Source organism: Colletes latitarsis, chromosome 14, assembly GCF_051014445.1.
Source record: "Colletes latitarsis isolate SP2378_abdomen chromosome 14, iyColLati1, whole genome shotgun sequence".
Lineage (NCBI taxonomy): Eukaryota > Metazoa > Arthropoda > Insecta > Hymenoptera > Colletidae > Colletes > Colletes latitarsis.
The window spans coordinates 22,134,291-22,152,772 of NC_135147.1; the positions used below are offsets into that span (position 1 = coordinate 22,134,291).

General features: G+C 39.6%; 1 protein-coding gene across 7 annotated transcripts in view; it reads left to right on the top strand.

The window, feature by feature from the left end:
- Nucleotides 1-18,482, top strand: part of LOC143349937 (uncharacterized) — a 539,266-nt gene that overhangs the window by 293,861 nt on the left and 226,923 nt on the right. For all 7 annotated transcript variants that reach the window (XM_076781601.1, XM_076781602.1, XM_076781607.1 and 4 more), the window contains one exon: nucleotides 14,576-14,713. In XM_076781601.1, the coding sequence (XP_076637716.1) occupies nucleotides 14,576-14,713 (138 nt within the window). The remainder of the gene's footprint in view (nucleotides 1-14,575; nucleotides 14,714-18,482) is intronic.

The following is an 18,482-nucleotide window of genomic DNA, read 5'->3' on the forward strand; positions in this document are numbered from 1 at the left end:
TTCTATTATAATAATTGAAACTTTCATTCGTTGATATAATATTATTTACGACTGTATTATATATATTATGATTTAAGTACTAAATGTTAAAAATTGCTCGAGCAGAATTAATCAATTTTTAATAATACACTACATGATTTTTAATGAAATTAGTAGACTGTGGAGGTATGAAAATCTTTATTACAGTGCTTACTGTTATAAAATGTTCATATAAAGTATTTTTACTACATATTTACCGGTTGATAATCAAAAACAGAAGTTTATGTTAATATAATATTACTTAAACATATCAAATACATAATAACACATCGTCAGTTCAAGTTTCTTATTTAAATCAAGTAGAAAGAGTACACGTATGAGTATACATCATCGAGAATTCACTGTAATTGAAAATATTCTCAATGTTGGTGTCATTTTCGAGTTAACGAACAATTCAAAGACATTTGCATTATTCCCCGTAACGATAACAGTGAAATAGTGTAAAATAGAGTTTACTGCGCTAACAGATATCAATTAAAAATGACGACCAACGACGCAAGTTCCTTTCTCTGTTCACACGAATGGCACAAACGGTTAAGAAATTGCTTCGTGTCTCCGCGAGAGCTTAACGATTCGCAAACTTACGGCTGACGGCGTCATTTTTATCGAAAGAAGTCGGCGAGGTAGCGTCGGATTAAGAAATAGCAACTACGAGGGTGGGGGGGACGATAATAAAATAAAAAGAGGAGAGTGGCCGAGGAAGGGACCGGGACGGGAAAATGCGGGCCAGTCTCATTTAAATGTACGATACCGCTCGCCTCTTATCGCATTATAGTAAATACGGACTATACTCGTTCCGTCGGAAACGAGGAGAGAACGGCTGCACCGCTGATTGCAAATTGACTTCGCTACCGAAATAATACCCGGCGAGCCCGTTACTTGCGATTCTTATTGCACGAAGTTCGTTACCGTTATTCTTTTTCTCTGTCCGCCTCGCTCCGCACACGTTCGTTCCCCCCTGTTTAAACGTACGCGGTACATGGCGCTCGCCCTTCTCGTGTTCCCCGGTATTTCGTTTCATTTTCCCTCCTTTTTTTTCGGAGCTCTATTATTTACCTTCAGTCTCCTTTGTACCGTTCTTTGTCGCGAGCCGTTCGTCGAGAACCTTGTAATCCAATTTATTTTCCGTTCTCGTTTTTTCGCGCGTTACTTACCAACGTTTTAAAGACTTTATCTCTTCGGTCGGGATCTGTTTGCTGGATTCATTAATTAACCAAGTTACTCGGATCGTAATACGCTATATTCGATCCCGCTGACTTCGAGAGCAGAAAGCCCTAATAGAACATTTGTCAAGTTACGTTATATTACATTTACAGAAAATCAATCTGAAAATGTTACCATTATTGGTAACCGTTGTCTCTGAAAGAATACGTTCTTCAACGTAATTTTTAGAAAATTGAATTAAATAGATATTTCATCCACTACTTAAATTCTGATTGACACGAAAATGGAATTCCATTCGTGTTTACGAAAGTTACTCACATTGCAAACAAGATTTCCATAACAGTATCAAGGTTTCGACATAGTACCAGATTTCTTATCGAATGATCTACTGGTATTTGCGTTTTTCTTTGTTTTTGGAAGTAGGGAGCAGCGAAACGCTGGTCGACGGGCGAGGAGGGCCCTCAATTTTTGTCTGTCGGTCGAGGATCGAGTGGCATAGTCCGGCGTGTAATTTTTATTTCCACCACAGTGGCCGTGTAACGAGCGAGCGAGGCGCATCGCGCCGATAAACGCGTCGCCTCGCTGCGAAAACGTTTAATCGGCAATCACGGCTCGATTGTCGGTCGTCCTATATCGCCGCCTTAATTGCAACGCATTAATTATAATGGCATGATTATTGGGCCGCGAGCGTAATTACCCCCGCCCCGTCTCATCTGCGCCGATTAGACCGTCTTTATGCACGCCAGGATCGTCCTGGTAACTAATGCCGACACCGTCAGGGTGCCACCATTCGATCACCTGTCATACCCGGCTGATGGCGCGATTACTCCTGCGAGTATGGGGTCCAACATATTTCCTCGAATTATCTGCACGCTTCTTTTCTCCCCCATCAATCTGGAAAAACTAGGAAAAAATTTGTCTCCTCTCCCCTTCGACCAAAAATTAATTGGTCTTTTGTTGGGGCCAATAGTAACACTTTGACTTTCGAATAAATTTTTCTCCATATCTGCTCCATATTACAAATTTCCACCAACAATACGTTTAAAAGTGCTAATTAACGATCGATATTTCATTCGAAATGACGAGACTAATGATTAAGAGAAAGAAGTACTTCAGTAATATCACAATTTTAATTCACTAAGAAACTACTGCTTTACGGCGTCGAGAAGTCATTTCGTTGAACATGTTTGTTCATTGAGCAACTGTATTGTTAACCCATGGATGTATTGTATTGTATATTCAAGATTTGTTGCAATCGCCCCGTGTTACTATTGACGCCTCCAGTGTACATGGTGCAGTTACGGTTGAAAGTTATTTCGGTAAAAAGGAGTGGTAGTTGAAGATTGTCTCTGAATTCGAAACTTTGTCACGAAGGATGTCTCTCTCGACTTCTTTCATTTCGAGTCGTTTAATTATTCATGCCCCGAGCCGCGGAGAAATATTTCCCGAGCAGACGTCCGCGAACAAAGGCCACTCGGAGGATCAACGAAATAGCGGTGGAGGATTCCTCGGGTGGATTCGCAGGGACGCGGCAAAGGTGGCGACGGGGTCGGCGAAGGTGGGCCTCGAGTTTAAGTTCCAGGGTGGCCGAGATAATGGGCCTGGCTTACGGCGCACAAAGGGCGGATGCCATCCGCAGCTCGCGACATTCGCGACGCTACGGCTTAAGTTTCGTAATGCCACTCGAGCGACCGTGATACAGTGTACGGCGAGCGGACACTTAATACAATTTGCATACCGTTCGCCCGAAGAAATCGACCTTCAACCGGAAACACCCTGCACCGGCTGCGTGCATTGTTTTCGTCGCTATGGAAGATCGTTTCCGTCGAGAAATGTTGGACGCCTGAGATTCGGATCTCTTTGCATTTCTGGGATACGTGTCTTCGCCAAAAATGATTGCAATTGACCCCTGCAATCCAGAATAATTTTTCTAGAACGATTCGAAATTTTTTTTCGTCGAAAAATTTCAGCCTCTTGTCGATTTTTTTTTTTAAATCGTATTTGATTTTTAATAAATTTGTTTGACGTTGTATGGAAATGTTGTTTAGTATTTTTTTGCAGGTATCCATGAGCTCTACTTTCATACTAAATTTCGTTGAAATTCATTCACTATTGGAGAAGTTATAGCTGTTTGAAAATTGGACCATTTTTATGGGGTTTTTCTCATTTTGCGGGGTCAAGGACCAACTTATCGAATATTTTTATAATTGCTACATATTCTCCATCAAAATACGCGTAGTTTGCTTTTTTAAACATTAAAATCGCTCAATCCGTTCAGGAGTTATGATGTTTTAAAGATATGCATAAAATTTCAGTGAAACACATCAACGCTATGGTCAGACATTAAATTTTCAGTGAGGAATTTTTTTCTCGAAAATGGTTAGGATTTCGGGGGTATGTCCATTGACCAAAAATGATTGTTATTGACCCCTGCAACTAAAAATAATTTTTCCAGAATGATTTGAAACTTTTCATTTTCGCCGAAATATTTAGGCACCTACCCCCTGCCGATTTTTCTTAAAAATTCGTTTTTGATTTTTAGTCATTTTGTTTGACGCCCTATAGAAAAGTTGTCTAATACTTTTTTGTAGGTACCCATGAGCTCTACGTTAGAAAAAAGTTTCATTGAAATATATTCACGATTGTAGGAATTATGGACGTTTGAAAATTGGACCAATTTTATGGGGTTTTTCTTATTTTTCGGAGTCAAGGATCAACTTTTCGAATATTTTTACGATTTCTACATATTCTCCATCAAAATACGCGTTGTTTGCTTTTTTAAACATTAAAATCGTCTAATCCGTTCAGAAGTTATGACGTTTTAAAGATTCGCATGAAATTTCGGAGTAACATTTCTGACCAGAAATTATATTTTTGGTGAGGAATGTTTTTCTCGAAAGTACGTAGGAATTCGGGGGTATGTCTAATGACCAAAAATGATTGTAATTGACCCCTGCAACTAAAAATAATTTTTCCAGAATGATTTGAAACTTTTCAATTTCGCCGAAAAATTTCAACACTTGTCTCTTGTCGATTTTTCTTAAAAATTCGTATTTGATTGTTAATAAATTCGTTTGACGTTGTACGAAAATGTTGTATCATACTTTTTTGTTTTCTCTTGATCTGCTACTGTTTGTGGAAAAATGGATAATTTTGAAATCTGCTTCACACCTTTCATGTGCAATAATCGGTGACGTACTTGAACTTACCTGAGTGACCTAAACCTACTAAACTTTTCTCTAATTGCACTTGTTAGGTGCAATTTATTTAAGAAGAATTGATAATGTAAAAAATTAAAAATAAATGTACCATTTCAATTCCGACAAGATCGTTCGATGCGAACAATATTTTAGAAAATATTCAGACGCAATACTTTGTTTGTATAGTTGGAAGAGGTGAACAGCTCATTGTTAGACGGAGGTTTTCCGGTAGGAATATCGCAAGAATAGGAGAGGCCGGTCGGTGTTTCACGGAAGAGCAATTCTATCCTTACTGTTTGATAAACCAAAACGTTTACGCTATTTACGTTCGCCGTAGAATCGCCGGAAGCCATGTTTACCGAGCGCTGAAACACGATATTTTTCGCAAAATCCTGAATCGACCGTGGTGCCTGCGTGATTCTGAATATCTTTCGCCGGTCAACGTTCCGGGGTCTCTATGTAACGGCCAAACAAAACAGCAATGTAAATTGTGTACTACCGTTCCGTATATTTTGTTTGTTTTACAAGCATTTCGCGTGCGCGTTTATTTTCGCCGCTTTATAGACGCGCCGGTTAAACGAGATACAGGACTTTAAAATTTGACCAACGAAGTTATTCGATACGCGGTCACTCGTCGAGGCCATCGATCGCTGGTTTGAATAACCGGCACGGTTATCCGTCCTCTTTGCGATTTTAAATTTGTTAATCGAACGTTAATACGATTCCAAAAACGAATTTACTCAAAATTACGGGCGAAATTATTCGTAATCGCGTTCGCGTGAAATTGCAAACTGTTTCGAGTATATCGATTCGGAATATTGTAACGTCGAGCGTTGTGTTGGATGACGCGGGCAATGTCGACGATACGCGCGTATTTATGTGTGTAGCTGGTATTTATTTTCACGCCCCATTCGGTTTACTGGGAGATTCGAATCTGGGTTGTAGAACTCCGGTACACGGCGATACGGTTTGGTTTGTTATCATCGCAAAGGTGGATTTACAAGAGCTCAAGCATCAGGCTCGCGAAAAATTCGTAAAATATTTCTGACGATTCCTTCGATGATTCGATCAATCTTTGTAACGTTTATTGTGGTAACGAATGATTGCAAAATCAGCTTGTGTCTCTTAAAACATACGGGGAAAAATTTTAACGGGGGATTCTAGAGGCCAAAATAAGACGAAAATCAAGAATACCAATTTCTTGATGGAGGCTTCGTTAAAAATTAACAATTAAATTCAAAAATTTCAAATCGTTCTAGAAAAATTATTTTCGGTTGCGGGGGTCAATTACAGTCATTTTTTGTGAATAGACATACCCCCGAAATCTTACGTATTTCCGAGAAAAAAATTCATTAGTGAAAATCTAATTAGGTGCCTAAATTTTTCGACGAAAAAAAAAAATTTCAGATCGTTCTGGAAAAATTATTTGCGATTGCGGGGGTCAATTACAATTACTTTTGGTAAATAGACATACCCCCGAAATCCTACCCACTTTCGAGAAAAAAATTCGAGAAAGTGTGAAATTTTTCGACGAAAGTAAAATATTTCAAATCGTTCTGAAAAAAATATTGTTAGCTGTGGGCGTCAATTACAATCATTTTTGGTGAATAGACATACCCCCGAAATCCTACCCACTTTCGAGAAAAAAATTCATTACTGGCGGAACTTTAAACGTTAATAACTTTTTAACGAAGCCACTATGAACAAATTGGTATTCTTGATTTTCGTCTTATTTTGGCCTCTAGAATCCCCCATTAAAATTATTCCCAGGGTTGATCGAACACCCTGTATATTCTTATCGTCACTAAAATCGAAAAGTTGAAAAGTGTCTAAATTACAATTTATTCGAAACGTTTCCACTTCTAATTTTGAATAAAAATATACATAAAGATATAATTACGTGTTTTCAAGAATGTGGATTAGTTAGCCCCATAAAAAGTTCAATTCACGACAGACTGGGCTCAAAATATCGCTGCAGGGGAAGTTATTTTTAAGATTCACTTCGCGAAGTGTCAACTACTGGCACTTTGTCAATTATCAGTGCGTTTACCTTAATTATTTGCCAAGCGACGAGGTGCTTGAACCCGATACATAAACATTTCGACGATTTATCACACAACTGTAGGCGCAAAAAGTTTTCGACAGTCCCTTCGTATAATTATTCGAGGGTTGTTTGATCCAAAACGCGCATTGACCGCGCGTATCGATCGAAACGAGTTATCCCGCACGCGATCCATTAATTTTAATCGCCTCGTGTCGTTTAACCGATCGATACGCAATATCCTTCGGTAAATTCGAACGTTCAATATCGCCCGGCGCGTTCGACGGGGTTGCTAAAAAAAACTCCAGACAGCGCAAATATTATTTCGCCGCGTCGCGATCATAACTACGGGGATTATTTTGCGGGAACCGAAAAAAAAGATAGGCTACGAACTAATGAAAGTTAATGAAAAATTGCGTCGATCAACGATCCCGCGTCTACGTACGATCGGATAAAGAGTTGTATAATTCCACGTGACAGGGCGATTGTCAATATTAACAGAGCTCCAATTGACTGTTAGTGCAGCCCTCGCGCTGCTGGCGGCGAAGATAAATTTACCGTGCGCGAGGAAATTGAAAACAGTTTACACTGTCGAATCGTCGAACTGCAAAAAAAAAAAAAAAAAAGAACGGATACCGTCGGTCGTAATTGTCAGCACATAGAGTTCGAGCTTTTATCCGACTGATAACACATATCTGACAGGACAGAATCCTGACAGCGCAGCTGCCGAAAGGTAAACAAAATTTTCGAGGCTCGAATATTGGAAGCGATCGATCGCGTAGGTGCACTCGAAAGCGGTTTCGAAAATGTTTTCGGAGAGCGTAACAGTTCGAGCACGCCTACCACCATTAATTTCAATTTGATTAAAATTTTTGTTTGCCCTCTCCTCGGAATTTCCACGTACTCCGTCGGGCAGGGGACGCTGGGGGGCAGACGAATCTCGTCCGGGCCCCGTAAATACCTATTTTCGTTCGTCGAGTGCTTCATTTGGTGGAGAGTGAACTCGACGCACATGTTAAAACGTTCCTCTTCGTACGTTCGTTTTTTAAACATTTACGGTCGTTCATAGCACGGTTATATGTTCAAGATTGTTTTTATTTATGACTGATAATTGTATTGTATAACAGTGTTTCTCAAAGTTTTTAGAAAATATGCAGAAAATATTCTATACTGATAATTTATATACCCAGATCACTTTGTTCTTATTTTAGTAAATTAAAGCTCATTACTAAATTTCCTTTTAATTTTGTATGAATCATATAATATATATTGTTTCTGGTGAGGACTTCAATACTTAAGAGTGGAAACGTCTTTTCGTGCGTTCGTAGACAGTTCCACTGTATGTTCAACGTAAATCAAATTTACTGTTGCCGTTGATAGTGACATAAGTCGGTCAATGCGTCGCTGTAGAATAGTAGATGTTCCCCAGTACTGAAGGGTTTAGTAGATCAAGGATTCAGTGTATCCGGTAAACCCTGTCTTTGACGTAATTCCAATCTGTGGAATCTACCTACATTCAACTATCCTAACTAGAATCCTCAGAACTGGTTTAACCATTTCACAGAGTCAAATTTTATTCGCAAATTACGAGTAAAAATTTTAGATTCGTTAATAGCTAACAGGTAATAGTGTATGTTTCATTAGAAAATACGAAAATTCCCGTGTATTTTCACGATGTTTGGTGCCTTGAAAAGGTACACAGTCTATCTAATTAATATCATTAACAGGCATGTCACATACAACATGTCACAATAATCGATTTACTTACTATGTTGAATTTCTCGTTACCAAATGTCGCCTTTGCTTGTCGATACAAGCTTGGTATTGACGCTGCGTGGAATTTATCAAACTAATGAATTTCCGGAGAATTTTGTCGAATCTTAGTAATCAAATTATTAATTAGTTTCACTGTTCCACCAAATCGATTCACTTACTATTGTGCACCGAACCTTCTATTTATGTTCTATTTAGGTTCACGTTCAGGTATAATTAAATAACAAAGATAAACACAAATGTCAATATTTGCTTAGAATTTTGTGCCAAAGTGTTTATAATCGTCCTCTATAAAATTATCAAATAATTATAAAATCATTCTAATCGAGAGTGTAGGTATCAAGTTTGGCTCTAAAAAATATTATTCGCCTTTAATTTTAATGAGACTGATGCTTCGTCAGTTTATGTATAGGCATAATTAAATAAACAAGATAAACACAAATATCAATACTCGCTTATAATTTTGTGCCAATGTGTTTGTAATCGACCTACATAAAATTCAAATCGAGGGTGCAGATATCAAGTTTGCCTCCAGTTTTAAATCTTCTTAAAAAATATACTTCGCCAGAAAATACGTAACAAATGCACGAGTGTACACAAATCAGCGTGATAAATTCATTTAGTACGATATTTCATCCAGAGTTCGCCGCGTTTGGTTCTCCCCGTGGCGGGTGGTAAAAATGGCTGTTTTCGAGCGCAGCCCTTTTCAAAACACAACTTCCGACGGCGTTAACTTGACGCGAAACCGCCCCCGGCGGCACGGTGGAACGTAATCGTGGTCGAATCGAGAAACGCGGATCGCGTAATGCACCGATGGCAGCGCTGAGAGCGCGGATGGGATTTTAGAAGGGTTGCATGGCTAAGGTAAACGATATTTGCGAAGCTCGGGGGATCGATAGCAATTTAACCACCCTTCGCCATTCTCTACGAGCACCTCCCGCCGGTACATCTATGTACTTTCCTCCGACCTGGGTCCACCACCACCGCCGCCGCCACCATCATCGCCATCCTGGCTACCGGGTGCTTCTGCTCGCTTCTCCGCTTCTTCCTCTCGTTGTGCCCCTCCCCTGCCCTCGTCCACCCCCTCGCCCACGCAACGTGGCCCAGTCGGAACTCATCCATATACATCGGGAAAATTAATATCTGAGCTTCATTCGCGCGCTGAATAAACTCGGTTGCGCGTTCGCTTCCTTCCACCGTCTCCTCCTTCTTTTTCTTCGCCCCCGTCTCTCTGCCCCCGATTCCGGACGACGGTGATCAACCCCTTGTCTTCGTACGCTCTTGTTCTCACCGTGGTCTTTTTACCCCTTTCTCGTTGCCGCCAGATAACACGCTCGCGTTTGTTAATAACTTCCTGGCTCGGAACTTTAATCTCGTATTTCTTGACCGTGATCGCATGCTCTCTCTGCTCTCTTTCTTTCGAATATCGTGAATCGTGTGATTTATCCGAACGGGTCGAAAGGAAGCAGTTTTGTTCGATGGAAAATTTAACGATTTCTAGTGGAACTTTCGTAAATTCTTTATTTATTAGAAATGTTTCGCGAGCTCTGTCCGAGCCAGTATGTTTACGTTTTGGTTTTCGAAATAATAAAATTTATTTTACGGGCATAAATTCTCTTACGAACCGTCCCCTCGAGGGATCTATCGCAGATCCTTACGGCGAGTTCCGTGTGCGCGTGTCCGGCTCGCGCGGGTGTGATTCATCGATCTCGTAACTGGGGAGAACGTCCGGTGTACCTGGACCGCTTATATTTACATATTTAACTAACTCAACGGCCAGCAACGCGAACGCGGGCCGGATAATCTGGAATATGTTAATTCGGGACGAGGTGCATACCATCGCTTTGAATTAACGCGAACACTCCTGCGCGATTAGTGTGCACGGTCAATGTCGAGGTACAACAAAATGGTACCTACGGTCTCTTCCGTTATCCAAGTATTCCTTGCAAGAGGTTTCCAGAAGGTAAATATAAGAAACAAATGCTCTGAATTTGATTTATAAAAAATGGCAAAAATGGCACTTCTGGTCACAAACTAAATCAGTTTATTTTAGCAACGAATTTAAAAGTAGTTTCACAATAAACATAATATATACAGTATATAGATTTATTTTTATTATGCAACTTCAGTATTTATTTACGTTCACATTACAATTACTAAAAGATTATACTCTACGAAATCTGTATGAACCACACAATGTCTCGAAATGTAATGTTTACATTTTATTCATTAAATTCTGTATGTGTCTTCAGATGTGTTTGTAATTTTACGTATGCATTCTCGAGACTCGTGACTTTACTTACAATCTTTGAAAACTTAAACCTAGCATGTACGTTCTGTTTGTTAATGATCTAGATTGGATGCGTTTACTTTCGTGAGCTACTGTATAAATCTAACGTCTTTGAGTATTAGCAAATTTTATTAGAATTATTACCGAGCTCTTGATTGCCAGAGAAATTGAAGTTATAAAGAATAGTAGTTAGGGTTTTAGCGAAGTTTAAGGGATCGAAAATGCGAGTGGGAATCAGGGCAAAGGGATGGAAATTATCCGAAGGAAAGCAGGTTGAGTTTCAGAGTGACTTCCGTCTTAATTTATGGCTCCCGGTGGCCTTGGCGAGGAAATTATCGAATTTCAAGTCCGTAGCAGTCATCTTTCGTTCTTGAGAATGCTCACGGCGAATTTTCAATCGTTTGGGACATCCTTCGCCAACAGCGACATCCTCTGCTTTTGATTGTTCCGAGAGTACACAAGGCTTCATCAAAATTGACCTCGGACGCTCCGTGGACGTTCCTTGCGTGGTAAAGTTCAAGGCCATGTTCATCGATCGACCCAGTTATAACTATTCGCTTCCGTACGACGTTAACAATTATTCGCAACCTATTTTATTCTTGAGCTTGCCTTGTCGGTGCAATTTTCGTTTCGCGTATATTTCTCGGAGAAAATGAGTTATAATTGAGTGATTAATGATAAAGAAAAATGTGTTTTTTACTATTGTTATATATGTTGGAAAAACGACTTCATCGGTAATTACTCGTGGGCCATTCCTTTCAGGTTTTATTTAAAATGTTTAACTATTACCTCGAAGTAACTTTATTCAAACAAAGACTAATCAACGAAAACTGTTATTTAACTTTCATAACACACGTCTTTGTCGCCCGGAAACCCTTTTTATTCCGTTCTTTTCTTTTCGTATATTTCTTTTTCCAAATATTCTGGTATCCCAGGCAACCAACTCACGTTTGCATTTTTTATGACATTTTTCGCATCGATTAAAGACAACATTTCATTTATACAACGTGAAGATGAATATCGATAATGAAAATTTTCTAATGATTTACGACGTATACAGAGTGTTCGGACACCCCTAGGAAAAATTTTATTAGGGGATTCTTGAGGCCAAAATAAGAAGAAAATCAAGAATATCAATTTGTTGATAGAAGCTTCGTTAAAAAGTTATTAACGTTTAAAGTTTCGCCAGTACTGAATTTTTTTCTCGAAAATGCGCAAGATTTCGGGGGTATCTCTATTCACCAAAAATGATTGTAAATGACCCTCGCAACAGAAAATAATTTTTTTAGAACGATTTGAAATTTTTTTTTTTCCGTCGAAAAATTCCACACCTTCTCGAATTTTTTTCTAGCAAGTAGGTAGGATTTCCGGGGTATGTCTATTGACCAAAAATGGTTGTAATTGACCCTCGCAACAGAAAATAATTTTTTTAGAACGATTTGAAATTTTTTTTTTTCGTCGAAAAATTTAGGCACCTACCCCCTGTCGATTTCTCTTAAAAATTCCTTTTTCATTTTTAGTAATTTTGTTTGACGCCCTACAGAAAAGTTGTCTAATACTTTTTTGTAGGTACCAATGGGCTCTACTTCAAAAAAAAGTTTCATTGAAATATATTCACAATTGTAGGAGTTATGGCTGTTTGAAAATTGGACCATTTTTATAGGGTTTTTCTCATTTTGCAGGGTCAAGGACCAACTTTTCGAATATTTTTGCGATTTATACATATTCTCCATCAAAATACGCGTAGTTTGCTTTTTTAAACATTAAAATCGTCCAATCCGTTCAGAAGTTATGATGTTTTAAAGATACGCATGAAATTTCAGTGAAACATATCGACGCTATGGTCAGACATGCAATTTTCGGTAATGAATTTTTTTCTCGAAACTGAGTAGGATTTCGGGGGTATATCTGTTGACCAAAAATGCTTGCAATTGACCCCTGCAACTAAAAATAATTTTTCCAAGACGATTCGAAAGTCTTTTTTTCACCCAAAACTTTCAACACTTGAATTTTTTTCTCGAAAGTGGTTAGGATTTCGAGGGTATGTTTATTGACCAAAAATGATTGTAATTGACCCCCGCAACCGAAAATAATTTTTCCAGCACGATTTGAAATTTTTGAATTTAATTGTTAATATCTTTTTAACGAAGGCTCCCTCAACATATTGGTATTCTTGATTTTCGTTTTATTTTGGCCTCTGGAATCCTCTATTAAAATTTTTCCCAGGGGTGACCGAACACCCTGTATATTCCCTATTATTTTGAGAATTTTGTGCCCTCACTTGCAAGATCTAGACGATAGAATTAACGACGAATCAGCGGGCGAGAGTTCCTCGATGGCCAAGCCAGCACTGTTTTTCGTAATTGATCCCGACAGTTGGAATCGCGCTATCGATCATTTTTCTCGTTACCGTGGCTCGGTGACAGATCTGTCGTAGAATCGTGGTCGTCTACGTCTCGGTATAATCGAGTGAACGGAAACGGTCGCGACGAGGGTCCGTCGAGCAGAAACGGAGTTAAGGTCGCTTAACGCTTAGGGGCTTTGTAACCTAAAATCCACAGCCAAAGTTTGGTACCACTTGGCAGCAGTTGTCCTCGGATCGCGAAGGCCACCTAAGGTCTCGAGAGATCCTCCACCGGTTGCTAGTTCTTCTGAGAGTGCTTCAGCGTTGTTGTCAGTGCGCCGTGGAAATATGCGAAAGCGACACTCCTCTCGTACCTGAGGAGTTCTCGTTTAACTCTTTAACCCGCTACACAACTTCGCCCGCGTGCCGCTACCGCCGATGGAAATGATCGATGAACTTCCTGAACTACTCACGAGCCATGCTAGAAACGTCTCTTTCCTCTATTTATGGTAGTTTCGATTCTATTTCTGCTTTCCTGGAAAGAAACATATCGAGAGTGATTTTTTAAATAATTTTTCACCCGTCAGTCGTTATCGAAATATTTCTTGTTAAATTCGAAGGGAATATTTTCATTAGTTTCTGAGAAACCAGCTTCTTCTGACATTTATTTTCAGTTTCATTATTGAATACAAATAGAAGTATCAATTTTACAGAAATGTCATTTCGCTTTTGGAGTTGTTTGTCAGAGAAAGTAAATTCTTAATAAACATTGGAAGCTATTATTTTTACCGTTTATATTAAAATAGACTGTAAAGTACATAGTGCAAAAGTTTCGAATGAAGAGGAACATCAATTTTGACAGAAACATAGCGTCAAACTATTAATAAAAGACACGAGTGAATCGTTCCATATAATAGGTAGATTAATAATAACACAGTGAAACATTTAGTTAAAACACACAGTACGTAATACATAGTTGCATAAATATTGCCCTTAAAATATTTTTTAAACCGTTGATAAGTCCGTGTACTCGCGTGATAGAGCAATTTTGCTTCTTAAGTTGAATGTAGCATATCGTAGCGATCGAAGCCAATTATTTTCGCGCCGTGGTTTTTGCGTTAGCACCATTTGCCAGCCTCGAGGTCGTCGAAGCGTCGGGATGAATCAACGGACAAGATTTTGCTTCTGCGTGTGGCCTGGCCATAAACCCGTGGGCGTGGCGAACGTATTCAGGAAAAGAGAATGATCACGAACGCACGCCACGAGCAATTTTCCGCATTGATTCATTAACCTCGTTGCATTTCACGGCATTGATTCCCGGAATTCTCGTGCACGCGAGGAGAAGATGCTTCTTTTTGCAAAAGGGACACTACTCGACAGTGTACGATAAAATTAATACCACGAAAACACTTTTAACCCCTTAACGTTCATATTTTTCTGGTTAACCAAGAATCATCAGTTTTCTGTATTGGATTTGTTTCTAAAAATGCGATTTTTGTTACTTACAATGTTGTATCCAACGTATAATTTGAAAGAAAACAATTATTATCATCCCTTAAACCATTGGATTAAACAAATATCGTTTTTCAAAGCAGTCGGACTCGGATATGAACGTTAAGGGGTTAAGCGGAAAAACGTAATTTTAAATTATTATTGCTCGTAAGAAATTACTTTTCATTTCGTGGTTGCGCAAAAGTAATGTGAATTTTTTACACGGGTTTCAGGCAATGGAACTTTAGAGTTGTTCGATAGTGAGAGCGGGCCGGACCTCACGCTATCACCTCAGACCTTCACGTCAACGGCAGAGGCCTTCATCAATGACAATAGTGATAGTCTTGGTGTTCCAGGAGACAACGATACGGGTGAGTGCCACTTTCAATTGTATTTTTAAGGGATACGGATCTTACCGGCCCGTCTGACCATCACTCGACCCTTTCTACTTGCTCGCGGAAGAACAAAAACATCTCTGAAACCATTTATAACACGGAAGCCCGTTGCAACGATACTGAGACAATATACATGATCCAAGATAACGTTGAAAACTATCGAAATAGACTGTAGTCGTTAAATATAAATTATCATTGTTAAATAACCAGTTATAAACGCGAATGCAGGAAACTAATTAATGGACATTGCGCAACAGAAATATTATACCGTAAGATAATATTCATTAATTAATTGTACAATGCATAACTCTGAATCGATAATTCTCGGTAACACAGAAGTTAATGGTATTTCATTAAATCGATAAGTATCTAACTTTGGTAAAGTAAAAATTATATTTCATTAAATTTCAATTAAATTCCACGCATCACACGATTCCCTGTTACCATTAAAATAACAATGTCGGTCCACTGTGATTAAGTAGAATTATCGTTTACTAGTCAGACGTGTGCTTTTTATGTAATTTTAACAAATGTATCTGTTCCGACCACTCGAAGATTTCGAGGTTTCGTATCCATCGTCTCGAAACGAATAGGAAATTCTAATTTGTCCATTATTGTAACGAACTGGAAAGCAACGGAGCACGTCAAACGGGCTTCGGTTCCTTTGTGCGCGAGGTGTCCATTTCGTCTATTAAATTTATCCCGAGCAAATCAGTTATCCGCGAATCGCGATGGGAACTCGAAGTCGCGCGTTTTAATCCGCGCCATTCCGAACTGCTTTTAACTTAATTGGGCGAAAGGGCAGAGGATGTCGATCGTTTAGAGTCGTTAGGCAAAGGAACCAAGGACAATGCATTAATGTAATTGTTGCGCGGCTCGTCAACAGGCGCAGTTGAACGGCGAGTTACAACTAGTTCGAACATGTCGGGGGAGGCCATTTCCGTGCGTATGCTTCTGTATATAATACCTATTGTTTCCTGCAAGTACAAGGGGACTGTTCCAGTTGTACACCGACTATAAAATGTCCGCATTGTTTCCCGCGGACAGCCTGCACGGTAATCAAGCCGCCTTTCTAGAAACGAGTGCTACAACTTGATGCTTCGACCGAGACTCGAACATCTTAATCGTACCTTTCATTCTTACGAAATAATATTAGAGAACGTATGCTTTATATACGGAAATAAAATACTAAATTTAAATTATTCGAAGTTTTTTTATAAGAGAAACAAAATATTGCAAGAGACAGCAATATCTGTAGATTGATTCTACTCAAAATTCAATTTGATTCTTATATTTAATATCTCCGAAACGAAAAGTCGAATCAACGTAAAACAAAAACCAATTTAAAGGGGAGAAATCACTAGTAACTTCGGGACCGCGCGCGTCCAAATTTGTAGTATATACATTACTAGTTTGTTTATTAAAATGATACAACCGGTAAGTAAATTACCCGGATAAATTAATTTGTAACGATTCTATTAAATGTTTTCGACGTCACTGACAATGATTATTTCACGAAATTTCGTTTGCTTTGATAGTCTGTTAACCTCTATTTAACAAGACTAACACGATTTCAATTAAGCCGGTTAAATGAGCTGTCGAAATTTGGATATACAATCAACGAGAGCTAATCGGCTTTGCGGATGCAAACCGTGTAGAAAATACGATCGATAGGAAATCGAACGGTTGGCTTTGTACAACTTATCGGGGCAAGGACGAGTCGTAGTCGCAAGGAGCAAACGTTGCGTTCGTATCCGGGCGTAAATCGATCGAAAACAATCGAGACGTTTTTACGTTGCATTTTACGACGTAGTAATGACCGTTATCGTAACAAGTATTTACGCGTAACGGAAATACGATGAGGGCCTTCCAACGGGATGCGTAATTGCGATAGAATGCAGCCATCGTCGCGCAACCTTTCATCCCCTTGACTCGTGATTCACACGCGTACCGTAGCAAACGAGCGTTCTGGCCAAAAAAATATCGGATTTCAAGGGGCGAGCCAACGTCCGCGTGGCCGTGCACGATGCCAAAAGTGTGTTGTTCGGTTGGCTGTGTCGAAACCTCGTACTCGATATGTTTTTACCCGATACACGGACATCCTAATTGCCGTCGCGTGTCTCTGGGGTTGCTTCCTCGAGAAAACGAGGGTTTCAGGGAGAAGAAAAGTACAAGGGTAACTGGGCTAATGATCCACAGGTGACTGGCTCGATTCGCCCGACAGCGATTCATTACGCGAACATTTTTACTCGATACCTATCGGACATTCCGGACATTAGAATTCTTTACAAGAGATTTTTTATTTCGTTGCTGTTAGTATAAGAGAAAATGTATAATATACACCGGTGGACTAGATGATAGGTTCATCGGTCTTTGATTGGAAATTGTTTCCTTTTTTAACACGTTGACCGCCAGATCAAGTCCCTCAAATTGTCTATGGAAACTAGTATATCCACAATTTGTCGTGGAAATTATTTTTACAGCCTCGTTAAAATTTAGGTGTCCTAATCTTGAGAAATAATTTTTTTAGCTCATCAGTGAAAGTTCATATTACCCGTATATGGTGTATTATAAAACATATAAAGTAACGAAGTCTGTTTTGGAGATTAATTCGCTTTTCCCTTTTTAAATTCAAAACAAATTCTGAAAAGTGTCTGCTACATGGTCGACACGTTACAGTTATTTCCTTCCCACGACTCTAAACGCATCTTTTATGCCGCTATACCGTCCTCATGAAAGTGTATAAGGTTTATGGTGGCTAAGTGTCAACTGTTCGCTTCATGAATAATTCTCTTCGTTGTTTCTTCGGAGTGTTCCCCATTGAATCTTGCTTTTGTGTCTCGTTATGTCTGCCTTGAATGGGTATTCTAGTTCAGCGTTTTCGAAAAATCGATGTTTTCTCCGTGTTCTTACTGCTTAGGGCCCTAAAAACGCGCCACTAAAGAATTTTATTAAAAGCCGTAAAAATAACGCAGCTATAAGCATTTTACTGCCCAGGTGTTCAGTATGCAACGTCGCTGAAAGTGGGAACTGCGAAACTTCTCAAACTTTCTTGAGAATGATACAATGTGGCGGGTTCATCGTTGATATGAAAAAAAGTGGATGGAACAGGATTCCAAAGGGCAAAGAAAAATCATTAAATCAGAGATATTCTTTAATATCTACTCAATTCTAATTGTCTGAGTGCACTTTACTTGTCATTGTTGCCATTTCAATTCGATTCAATCATTTTTACGTTCTTAATTCAATGTATCTAGGCATGATACATTGCGTCTGCCCCACGATAACTTTCGAGCGGCCCACGACGAGTTTTATGTGACCCACGACAAGTTTATAATGGCCCACGACGACTTTTGGGTGGCCCACGACGACTTTTTGATGGCCCACGACGACTTTTTGATGACCCACGACGACTTTTGGGTGGCCCACGACGACTTTGGGGTGACCCACGATGATTTTTTAGTGCCCCACGATAAAATGCGCGTAAACCGAGTGGATAGGAATAGAGGATGACCTAGAGCGAACGAAATCGACTTTCGATGAGCCGCGTGGAAAGTTGAGGCGCGAGGATCGCCGTAAGGCGTAACTTTTGCGCGGGCGTAAGTTCGTTACAACAATTCCACGGAACTCGGGACCGGCGGGGGAAGTTCGAAGCCGCAGCTGCGGGCGGTCGCGCGCGCGCGCGCTGCGCGTCTATGAATAAATTTCGTCATGACGATGTGTCATTTGCATATTACCTGGTACG